The sequence below is a fragment of the Myotis lucifugus genome, unplaced genomic scaffold, assembly GCF_000147115.1.
Source record: "Myotis lucifugus unplaced genomic scaffold, Myoluc2.0 scaffold_251, whole genome shotgun sequence".
Classification (NCBI taxonomy): domain Eukaryota; kingdom Metazoa; phylum Chordata; class Mammalia; order Chiroptera; family Vespertilionidae; genus Myotis; species Myotis lucifugus.
The window spans coordinates 44283-56660 of record NW_005871299.1 but is presented as its reverse complement, the minus strand read 5'-3'; the positions used below and the strand labels follow the sequence as shown (position 1 = coordinate 56660).

The following is a 12378-nucleotide window of genomic DNA, read 5'->3' as shown; positions in this document are numbered from 1 at the left end:
GGGAGAAGGATAGTTAGAAACATCAATGAGAGAAACATCGATCAGCTGCCTCCTGCACACCGCCTACTGGGGATGTGCCTGCAACCAAGGTACATGCCCTTGACTGGAATTGAACCTAGGACCTTTCAGTCCACAGGCCGACGCTCTATCCACTGAGCCAAACCGGTAAGGGCTTGACATGTAATTTTTTGCAGTAACATAATTACCACACAAATCTTACTTCTAATTAATTTCCTTTCAATGTGCACAAATCTGTGCATCAGGCCACTAGTGTGTTATATAAAGCAACTCAGTAAAAGTAGTATCCTGGAAGCCTGACCTCATTTAACATGACCAGAGTATTGCTGTCCAGTTATATTCCCCTCTACAAAGGCAGATGTTCTATAAATGGGGCAGGGGAGGGTGGTACAGTGTTTAAACACTGAATCATCATCCTGGTGTAAACTATGCTAATGGAGAGAGACATTGCCTGAACATAACCAAAAGCTACAGATAAACTTCATAAATCCTAATAAACATAATGGTGCCTTCTCAGGCAGTAAGGAACAGTGCCTATAACATGGATGGGATGGTTAATTTTATGTGTCAGCTTGGCTAGGTTATGGTACCCTAGCTATTTGGTCAAATGCCAGTCTAGATGTTGCTGTGAAGGCATTTTTTAGACGTGATTAACATTTAAATCAGTAAACTTTGAGTAAAGGAGATTAATCTCTAGATTGTGGGTTGGCCTCATCTAATCAAATGAAGGCTTTAAGGACAAAGCCTACGGGTTTCCCAAAGGAAAAACAACTCTGCCTTCAGATTGCAAAACCCCTATGTGAATTTTCAGCCTCGGCCCGCCCCCCCCAATAAATTTCAGACTTACAAACCCCTACAGTCATGAGCCAATTTCTTAAAATCAATCTCTCTCCATATATACATGCACATATATGTATATGTACACACACACACACAAACACATATCCTTTGGTTTTGTTTCTCTGGAGAACCCTAACAGAATGGTAGCTACTTACTTATGAGACTGAATATACAAATAGACAATGGATAGACCATTTATATAGAACTTTGACCCACAGCAACCTCCCCAGAAAACCAACTCCCACATCTGATAGGGGATCTATAATCTGATAAGATAGAGCACCTGAATTAATCTGAAAAATAATCATATTATTTTAAATCTTAGAACACATAAAAGTATGTGAATAGGAGGTTAAGTTTTTAAGTTTCTTTCACAAGGCCTGTGCGAAGAAATTAGGGAGGTGACTCAGCTGTGAATCCAGCAAGCAGAACTGATAAGCATGGTTAGACCGACCCACCAGGAGTCAAAATATCATCTCATCATCTCATTGCCTGATGATTAAGGACAATAGCTGACATCTGGGGACCTCCAGGACTGCATGTAGCTGCATTCCGTTACCAGCATCACCCTAGCCCAGTGATGGTGAACCTTTTGAGCTCAGCGTGTCAGCATTTTGAAAAACCCTAACTTAACTCTGGTGCCGTGTCACATATAGAAATTTTGTGATATTTGCAACCATAGTAAAACAAAGACTTATATTTTTGATATTTATTTTATATATTTAAATGCCATATAACAAAGAAAAATCAACCAAAAAAATGAGTTTGCATGTCACCTCTGACACGTGTGTCATAGGTTCACCATCACTGCCCTAGGCCCTTCCCTTTATAATCCTGTCCCCTGCACCTTGCTGTAAGACAGGATTTGAATGTATATAAGCGCCCTGTCTTCTTAGTTGGCTGGCCTTCTAAATAAATGCCTTATATCAGTGGTTCTCAACCTTCCTAATGCCTCAACCCATTAATACAGTTCCTCATGTTGTGGTGACCCCCAATTTCATTGTTACAAATTGAACATAATTAAAGCCTAGTGATTAATCACAAAAACAATATGTAATTATATATGTGTTTTCTGATGGTCTTAGGTGACCCCTGTGAAAGGGTCGTTCGACCCCCAAAGGAGTCGAGACCCACTGGTTGAGAACCGCTGCCTTATATGATTCAACCCTGCCTTCATTATTGGACAGAGTGACAGGCAGCCCGAGCCCAGCCAGGGGTTTCCTGGAAACACATCTACAAACAACCCAGGAAGCTGGCCTTGCTGAAAATCTACTTCTATTTCTAGTGACAATCTGGGAAGCTAAACAATCACTTCTATAACAATCAGCCCCAAATGGCCAGGACTTGATTAATAATTGACAGCTTCCCTAATTTTTGTCCCTGCTTTTGAATAAGGATAAACTCTAGAAAACCAAATGTGTACTAATCACATAGGATGTTCCACTTCCAATTAGCTTACCAACAGCTTCCCAAACGCCAGCAGAACTCTGGATCAGGGCATATCTGAAGCCTTCCCTTTTGTACACTCTAAAGCTTTTCCACTCCTGTCTGCCTTTGGTGTTTTTAGTCTTTTTTTTTTTCTTTTTAATATTTCTAACAGTGAGTTACTGTTATCCAATTGAGTCATCTGACAATTTTAAATATGGAAGTTTTAGTTTCTCATCCATCTGTATCAACAAATACTAAAAATTTCTGCAATTCCTTATGTTCTGGCTTGCCTTTGAGTCTCTGACAAAACACAAGTAACAGTAGCTGACTCCCTTGCAAACTCAGAATAAATAGTCTTTGCTTTTCTTATTTGGCTGAGTCTGTTTATTTCTGCAGCCCTCAGGTCCTGAGAAGGCAAGAAATCAGGCCTGCCAGAAACCATAGTGAGATATGACCTGCCTCGAATGCTACTGCCTATAGACAGAATTTCCAGACTATACAGAATGTGGGTAATACATAAGAATGTGTGTTAGTATGAATTCCCCTCCTACACAGCACTATTATTAATCAAGTTCAATACACTTTTTTTTAACACTGAAACAAATGGCGGTAGCAAACAAATGACTGAAAGCTTTTAGCATAAAAACAATTTTAAAAATCTAATTATTTGACTTATGACTTATTGACAATAACTTGTTTTGCTTTTTTTTAAAATATATTTTATTGATTTTTTACAGAGAGGAAGGGAGAGGGATAGAGAATTAGAAACATCAATGAGAGAGAAACATCAATCAGCTGCCTCCTGCACACTCCCTACTGGGGATGTGCCCACAACCAAGGTACATGCCCTTGACCGGAATCGAACCTGGGACCCTTCAGTCCGCAGGCCGACGCTCTATCCACTGAGCGAAACTGGTTAGGGCGACAATAACTTGTTATACATTTCAATTATAAAAGATTCTGTTTTACACATTTCTTTCTTTAGCCTCACAAACCTACTGTTTCAGATAAAATCTAAAAAAGTATTATTTCTGTCTATAAAAGTGGCTTTTGACCTTCTATGTATAGAATTTGTAACTAATCTGCAAACACTAAGATTTGGGTATCATAGTTCTACAATTGAATTGATAAAATTAACATAAGAGCTAAGCACTCATAGGGCCCAGGAATCCAAGTTAATTACACATAATATAGAAACATCACAATGGAATGGATTTGATAATTAGATTTATTTTTTTTTAAATAGTAAACACCATCTTAAATCACTAGAATTTCACAGTAAACTTTACAGGCATGTGATATTTGGCTTATGGTAATTAAGTGTAAACCATTGCTTTAGTGCTGTTTTCAATGATATGAAAAATCACACTTGATTTAAAAACATTCATTTAATAATTTAAGTTCTTCAGAAAACATCAAAAGTGAATTATCACTATATTGTAAACATGATCAATATAATTCTTAAGCTATGAAAAAAAGAGAATAATCCAAAAAGCAACACAAATTTCACCTCCTTCAAAGGCAAATGTATGCCAAAATTAACAAAAAGATATTAACAGCATTGACCTGTCAATGACAATCAGGGAAAGAGGAAACTGTGGAAAACAGGGGTGATCCCTGGAAGATTACAGTTGTGTGAAAGGTAATGAGGTGCCTTAAAATTTTCACTTGAAAATCTATAAAAGTTCATTAATGGTCCATTCGATTATTCAGAATATTTGATCTCTCAGGAAGCAACTTCTAATAGCAGTTCTGGCATGCTAAGTTCAATATGCATTTGGACGGTGCTGTAAAAACAGTGCACAAGAAAAACAGGTTATTAAACATGCTGGCAATGACTTCACCTCCCCTAAGGACTCTTTTCTGAATACTACCATCTTTTAAATCTGCACTTCGACTAAGTTCTATGCACATTTATACACCCTGTTAATTGTAGGAAGAGAAGAGAAAAACCTTTAAGCATTCATAGCGAGGCCTCTCTTTATAAATATGAGCCCCAGCCCCAAGATTAAGCACCATTTTCATGCACACACACCCCAAAACACTAAAGTAATAAAACTTACTGCTTTCTTCAAAGCTTGATCTAAATCTTCCAGTAGGTCTTCTTTATCCTCTAAGCCCACAGAGAGTCGAATCAGTGTGTCACTAATTCCAAGGGCCTCTCTGTGGTTCTCAGGCACTGATGCATGGGTCATAATTGCCCTGGAAGGAAGAATGAGCAAATTTTTAAAAAATGTATATTTTTATTGATTTCAGAGAGGAAGGGAGAAAGAGATAGAAACATCAATGAGAGAGGAACATTGATCGGCTGCCTCCTGCAACTTCCAGCCCCCCACTGGGGATCGAGCCTGCAACCCAGGCATGTGCCTGGACTGGGACTTGAACCATGACCCCCCTGGTTCATAGGTCAATGCTCACCCACTAAGCCACACCGGCTGGGCCCAGAGTGAGCAAATTTTTTGTCACTATATTATATCAATGGAGGCATATTCTGAATCATAAATTGCAATCATCTTCCAATTTCTTCTACTCTAAATATCAAATTCTTCATACGCTTATAATTTTTCATAGGCAAAAAAAAGGAATTGTTAATATTATCTTTTCTAGTCATTTAAGTGAAATCCAAACTCTTTTATTAATTTATAGCATCAGTAAGGAATACTCAATCCAGACACTGAAGGTGCCAGTCAAGCACCCCTATGAGGGAGGGAAAGACAGGGCCTCCCGTGTGTGGATCTTAATCCCTTGCCTGAATGAGACCTTGGCCAGAAATCATACCCCATGACCAACCAGCTGAACTTACAAGAGGCCTCTGAGACCAAGAGCCAGTCAGAATTAATTTCTTCTGGATCAATGAATCAATCCAGAACTGGACCTTCTGAGGCAGATCTGGAAAAGGCAACCAGGATCACTAGTAGCCGCCAGTGTGCAACTGGAATTCTGGCACATAACCCAGGTGTAAAGGCAAAGCACCTACTATGGGTCAGGCATTATAGTGAGAGTTAGAAAACGAATAAAAATGAGGTATTATGAGATATTTTCTTTACCCTAGATAACAAAGCAGGAGCTAAAGACTAAGACGATTCACAAAACAGAAGAGTCAACACAAACCCGTATGAACACTAGGACTGCCAGAGTTCAGCGGGGTAGATCTCTGTGGGCTGAGGCATCACAGAGGGGCTTATAGTCTTTCTGAACTCTAATACTCACATTGCCACCAACACTCAACCTCTCCCTGCACACTGCCAGTAAAATCAATGCCTAAGCTGCTTTCTCCTACCTCACGTCAGGCCCATGGAAAGAAAATCTCAGGCATTGTCAAAGGAAATGGGTATCTTCTTTCACTACTCTAAGTTTTACATGTAAACAGCCTCCTTAAAATGTTCTGCCTTTTCAGGCTCTTAATTCCCTAACAGAGCATGCACAGGTAGAAATAAGAACTTAGGCCTCTGAGACCAATAGACGTGGGTATGAATCTCAGCCCCTCCACATACTGGCTGTGTGGGCTTGTAAAACCTACCTCTCCTCAGAGTGCATTTCCTTATCTGAAATAATAGTAGCTATCACTTATTGTATGCTGCTCATGAAACAGGTACTCTAGGTCATTTATGTGCATTAATTTAATTTTAATGGATAAAAACTGGATATAACATCTATCTCAAAAGTGTGTCACAGTCCTTAATGGAAGGAACTTATAAAAAGCACTTACATGTACCTGGAATGTATTTGCAATATAGTAAAGTAGTAAATGCCTGATAAAAAATAATCTATAAGAGTAGTTAACATTTACTGAGCACTTAATATGAACCAAAGCATTAGCTGAGGCATTATTTTCTCCCATGTTCTCACAACAACCCTAAGAGCTGGGCACAGTATTATCCACATTTTACAATGGAGAAAACTGCGGTTGAGAGAGGATAAACAATTTTTCTAAGGTCACGAAATTAATACATGTTTTCAGGCTGGGAGACCAACCCAGTGCACACTGGCTTGGCTTCCTCCCTCTCTGATTGCAATGCTGCACTAGTTGCAGCCAAGTTGGGAGACACAGAAGGAGGGTGATAGAACAGCAAGCTCTGACCTAAATTCACTCCTCTACAGGCAGCAGGGTTATGGCCTAGCAGGAGCGTCTGAGGGCCAAGCAACTTTAAACCAAATCCCTAACAAACCAGGAGAGGTTTAAGACTCGCCTTAAAGTAATACACACTTCATTACTATGAAAAATAACCCAATTTCATATGCTGAGTGTGCCCTCTTGTGCATCCAGACTTAACAGGCATTTCCTTGAAAGATGAACAAAACCTCTAAGTGTTATCTTAATTATTTGAATCATTTGGGGGAGGGGGGGGGAGGCATCATTTCTTCTTTTTAACTTTATGAAATTGCCTAACTCTACTCAGAAACTGTAAACTACGATGAGAGAGCAGAAAATGTGCCCAGATTTTGGTCATTTCTAATACCCCTCAGTACAATGCTTCCAGAACATAGTTATTCCAGAAATGTGTATGGAAATTAAAACACACAAGCAGTTGAAAATTATTAGGTAATGTTGTTGATGGACCCCTGCAATAATTACAACATATGGTCATAGTAACATACAATGAAGTCAGGATATAATTCAGGAATGCTTGGTGGGATGGGTAATCAAGAAATGATAATCATTACTTCAAATATTAAGTCCATTTTATGGATAAAAAAATTGAAGCTTAAAGGTTAAGTAACTGGTAGAATAGGCATCAACTCCAGATCCAGGCTGCTTTTACCTCCCCTCGTTGCAAAGCCTCAAGGGTTAAGTTGCTAACATATTCCCATGTGACATTTGAGGGATCAGCAAAACTTTTGGAATCTTTGTTCCTTGTCTGTAAAATAAGGTGCTGCACTCCCTCCCCCTCCCCCCACAGGCACCTATCTCCTAAACTCCAAGGGGCCCCAAGAGACTTGTAACCAGGAGAGCAATGGGCAGTAGCAGCTCGCCCCAGGCTCACCCCCTGACCCTGTCCCCAGGGCCCCGTTTCTCTGACTTCCCAGTGAGCCAAAGCAGCCCAGCCCAGGCTCTCCTGATGCTTCTCCTGTGCCCTTCCTTGTGTCACTGTCCTGCGTGTTTTTGCTGCAGTCAATAAATTCTTGCCTGCTTTTCTACAATGTCCTTGATTGAAATCTTTTCTTAGATATTTGATGGTAGCTAGTTGGGCCCTCTTCTGACAATCAAGGCGTGGAGGTGTTTCATCAGAGACACATTCCCCATTTCCCAGGGAGCCTTGAAATCAGCCCTTCCAGGACAAAGTCTTCATCTCCCTTCCAGGGCGGAGTGGGATAGAACAAGTAGTCCTGGGCCAAAGGCGGAAAGCCTGACATACAACTTCTGCTGGAATGTCCTTCAGACAGAACAGGCGTGGAAGTAAATTCTGGAGAACACTGATAAGAGCCTCCATGAGATTTCATCAGTCTCCATTCTATTGAGTCAGAATCCATTCTGATTAAATAGTACCATGCTCTTCTGATCATTAAATATCTTGAATTATTTCTGGTTTTATCATATTCCTTTATCAAAGGATCATTAAAGCTGACATCAAAGTTAAAATACCATGAAAGAGAAAAACATACTTACGGAAGCTCAGCAAGACTCTCATATCCTCCCAAGCTCTCAGCCAAAGTAAATAACTATAGCAAAGAAAATATTAATTTAGAACTTCTACCAAAATAAAAATAAAAATATCTAAAAGTAAATGTTTTTAATAAAATGGCCGTGGGACAGAGGATGGGAAATAGCGATTATGAATAAACAATAATTGGGCAAGAAAGTCAGAGAAAAAAATGAGAATAGAATCCATAACAATGATTTCATTAATTAAACATACTATGTATAAACTTTCACAACACTAAAAGTTGATAAAGGTGAATCTCCTATACCTTCCTAATTGGCCCTATACATGAATAATACTTAACCTGAGCTCTAAAACCTCAGAATTACTACATCTGAGACCTAGCTCTGTGGTTAGGGGCACTAAGAATATTGGGGACTAGTTATGGCTATGGGAAATATTAATCATGCTCTGTTAACCATGATTGCCTTGTTCTGGTTAAGGAAAGGACAGTCTACTCTGGCTGGGAGCTGTAAACCCCTGGGACCTGGGAGTTAACCTTGGAATGCAGTCCATTCTTATTCAAGACCTGCCTATTATCATGGAAGGATTAACAACCTTGTTGCCCAAACAATGGAGTCCCATCCCGCATTGCCTACTTTCCCATTCCTGTAATCCCTACTTCCCCATGTAATCCTTGTCCTACCCTATATAAACAGCTGGTTTATAGGGGGCTGCAGAGCAGATTTTTGTGGATGATTCAACCCCTTCTCTGCTTAATTGGCTCAAGTAGTGACAGGCAGTGTGGACCCATTGATTGTCCAGTTATAGTTACCCTTTAAAGAAAAATATCTAAATGTTTAAGCACTTATTTGTTAGTATGTATCACTTATTAAATTAATATATCCATTAAACTGCCCCCTGGAATAGAAGAAAAAAATAACTCAGTTTTGGTATTTAGTGTTATAGTAGCAAAGAATTTTATAAATATTTAAAAAATTACTCTCACAGCCATATTAAATTAAATACACACTGCTATTTTTCTGATTTCAGAGATGGACCAGGAGGGCTTTGACAAATCTGGTAGCACCCTATTCTTTATACCGATTTAAAGCTCAGTCTACTGCATGAGGTTGACCAATGAAAGCTTCGTGTGTGGTTATGTAGGCCTCTCCCTGGGCCCCTGAGAACTTCCTGCCACTGTGGAATTAGACAAAGGCCTTCCCTTCCCTCACTCCAGGCAGATGCATCCTGGGAGGCCACAGGGTTTGGAAAGCCATTCTTGGGCTGGGTTCCAGCATAGCCTCGGGCATTGCACTAACAGCACCTTACTTTGAGGCCTCACATAATATTTCATTTGGGAAAGGGGTTTACTTTTAAATAAATTTGAAAACCTATGCGCTAGAACATCCTGTCTCTCTCAAATGGATGACAGTCTGTGGAGAGCAAAATAAATACACATATTCAGATATCTGCTACCACACCAAAGCCATTGTCTAACCCAATGCATTTCATGATAAAGAGGTTTGTAGGTGTGATCTGCAGGTACACAAACATGCATCTGAGTTGGATGGAAGTGAGAGATAATAAACTGCCGTAAGAAGGTCTTACCTCTAGAATTTAATAACCTGTTTTGAAAGCTTACCTTCAGGCTCTTGAGGAAAGCCTCAGCGTGCTGAAGAGCGCCCTTAATATAAAAGGTGATCATCCCCGGGCAACCTGTGCACTGACGCTTTGCCAACTCATGCTGAGGATGAGAGGGCAGCCCTGTAATAAAGTCTTATTTTAGAGTCAAACAACTAATTTCAAAACAAAACAAAAAAATCAGTTTGCTCAAGTAAACTACAAATAAGCCTAATCATGAGCTTTACCCGATGGTCTCAGCTGGCTGCTTGTTCTGGCCCCTGTCTTTCTCTCTCTGGCTTCCTTTCTATCTCTTTTCTATGCTCTCCATGCTCTAGCCACACCAGCTTTCTTTACACCAGAAGTACCACACCCTATTTTCATCTCAGTGAAAGGGTTCATTTGAAACACAGACAGATAGGACAGGGGTCCAGTGGAAAACAAAGGCAGGTGGAACATAGGCAGGGCAGACACGGCAGTGTGAGCCAGCCTCACCACAGGAACCGACCATGCAGAAATTATAAAATGTTTCTAGACTCAAAGCGGGAGGCATGGGAAAATAAGGGAGGGCCTGCAACAATAAGGTGAACTGATGAATAGAAACAGGGAAAGTTCAGCACAGGGACAGAGAAAGAACACATAGAAACAGGGAAAGTTCAGCGTAGGGACAGAGAAAGAACACATAGAAACAGGGAAAGTTCAGGTCCATTGCTGGGCAAGAACAACTGAGGGAATCAATCAGGTGACGACGCGGATAGATATAGAAGCAGGCTTGTAGCAAATATATACCCCAGGACTACAAGGGGGGCAGCCCATTATTGGGGACCCCCTTCCCCGTGAGGGGAGTCGGAATCTGCTTGTAACACATTTTCCACACTTTTGCTTAAATCGCTCACCGTTCCGGTTATCATCAGGATCTTTGCCTGGAACATTCTCTACACTGACTGCCCTACCCCTTGTTAATTACGTCCTTCTGTATTGTCCTGCTTAATATCTGTCTTATTCACCAACCTAGTTCTGTCATAGACAGACAAACATGAGCAGAGCAAGGACGATGGGCCAGGTACAAAAGGTCACCAGGGCGGAAAGCCCTGGGTGCAAAAAGGACAATTGCAGGTGGGACATCATCCCAGGATGACCTTTCCTCCCTAGCCTATCGCTGGTCATGAGATTTGGACCCCCGACCTTTTGTCCCTACAGATAACATCTAGGCCTCAGTTGTATTTCAGCTCCCGGCCCAGAAAGACAGCAAAACCAGACAAGCTACACCAAGGCTGACCTCAAGGACGGCTGCATTGGATAATGACCCCCTGCCCTGGCGCTGACCAGACAATCAGTGGAGAACCTGACCCTGAAAGAACACACCTGGAGAGCTGCTGAATATTCTACTGAGATCTTCCCCTAAAATCTCCATCCTTAACACCCTTAAGACAGAGAAGCCAGCTCGCTCTTCTACCGGGAGCATGCCCAGGCCCTTTCCCTCCCTCTCCCAACTCGTATCATCTTTAACTTCCTCACTCCCAAGCTCCAAGGGCCCTTCCTTTGCCTCTATAACTTGTTTCTTCAGCCCATTTCTTCTATGAATTACTTCTACCTCTGTAATTTTCTAAATAAATGTTCTCTTATAGTTTGAGTCTTGGCTCTGAATTCTTTCCTAGCCTGAACTCAAGTACCAAGGTTGCTGAACCCAGGTCCAGTCTGACCCACCATCTCACACATGGTGCCTGTCCCCGGGCTCCCAACAGTTCCATAAGAAATCCTTTCCTTTTGTTGATAATTGGATTCCAGTTGCTAGTACAAAGCTTGGTCCGTAGCTGGCAATTAATATTTACTGAATGAATCTGAAATGCCTTGTCCAAGCCTTTTTAACAAATGCTACCCATTCTTCAGTTCACAGCCCAAAACATTTCTCCCTTCCTTCATTCAAAATGTACATATAGGGCACTTACTAGCATAGATACAGGATGAGGCAAAAGTAGGTTTACAGTGACTCTATGAAAAATAATACAATAATTAATAAATAGTAATATAAGAATAAATTCTGTGTTTCATGTACTCATGACTATAAAACTACTTTTGCCCACCTTGTATTTTTGCCTTGGCTTATTAAAGTTATTTGAGGGTAGGAATCGGGCTTAATTCTCCTGTACATCTAAGAGTTTAAAATAGCTATTTACTTAAGACCACCACAATTCAAACCATTGGCAAAATAGATTCAAATAGTAACATGTAAGTCTGCTAACTCCACATGAGCATTTCTTCAGGTTGTTAGATGTGAAGGAATTCAAAAAGGAAGAGAACTTTGGGGGGATTTTGATGGGTGTAAGTAATAGAGATGTATCAAGTTCCAACCTAAATCAGAAAAAAGTTAGAGCTAAAGGCCCGGCCGGTGTGGCTCAGTGACCCAGCATCGACCCATGACCCAAGAGGTCACAGTTTGATTCCCAGTCAGGACACATGCCTGGGTTGGGGACTTGATCCCCAGTAGGGGGCTTGCAGGAGGTAACTCTCTCATCATTGATGTTTCTATCTCTTTCTCCCTCTCCCTTCCTCTCTGAAATCAATAAAAATATAAATAATAATAACAACAACAACAATAACACAACAATAGCTGTCCGGTATAAATGAATCAGAAGTGTACCTTTTTTTTTTTTGTCAGATTGGCAAAAAATAGAATTTTTTTGGTGCACTACAGAATTTTAGTAATTACTTTATATGTGCCATGAGATTTAAAAGGCTGAAAATTGCTGCTCTAATGCATATGACCAATTTCTTTTTTTTTTTTTAATGTTTTTATTGATTTCAGAGAGGACGGGAGAGGAAGAAAGAGATAGAAACATCAATGATGAGAGAGAATCATTGATCATCAGCTGCCTCCTACATGCCC

General features: G+C 40.5%; 1 protein-coding gene across 1 annotated transcript in view; it reads right to left on the bottom strand.

The window, feature by feature from the left end:
- Positions 1-3496: 3496 nt before the first annotated feature.
- Positions 3497-12378, bottom strand: part of LOC102418273 (cystathionine gamma-lyase-like) — a gene marked incomplete at its 5' end in the record, with an annotated part of 11319 nt that continues 2437 nt past the window's right edge. The window contains 4 exons of the mRNA XM_006098887.3: positions 3497-4073; positions 4350-4488; positions 7895-7947; positions 9514-9635. Of these exons, the coding sequence (XP_006098949.3) occupies positions 4053-4073; positions 4350-4488; positions 7895-7947; positions 9514-9635 (335 nt within the window). The remainder of the gene's footprint in view (positions 4074-4349; positions 4489-7894; positions 7948-9513; positions 9636-12378) is intronic.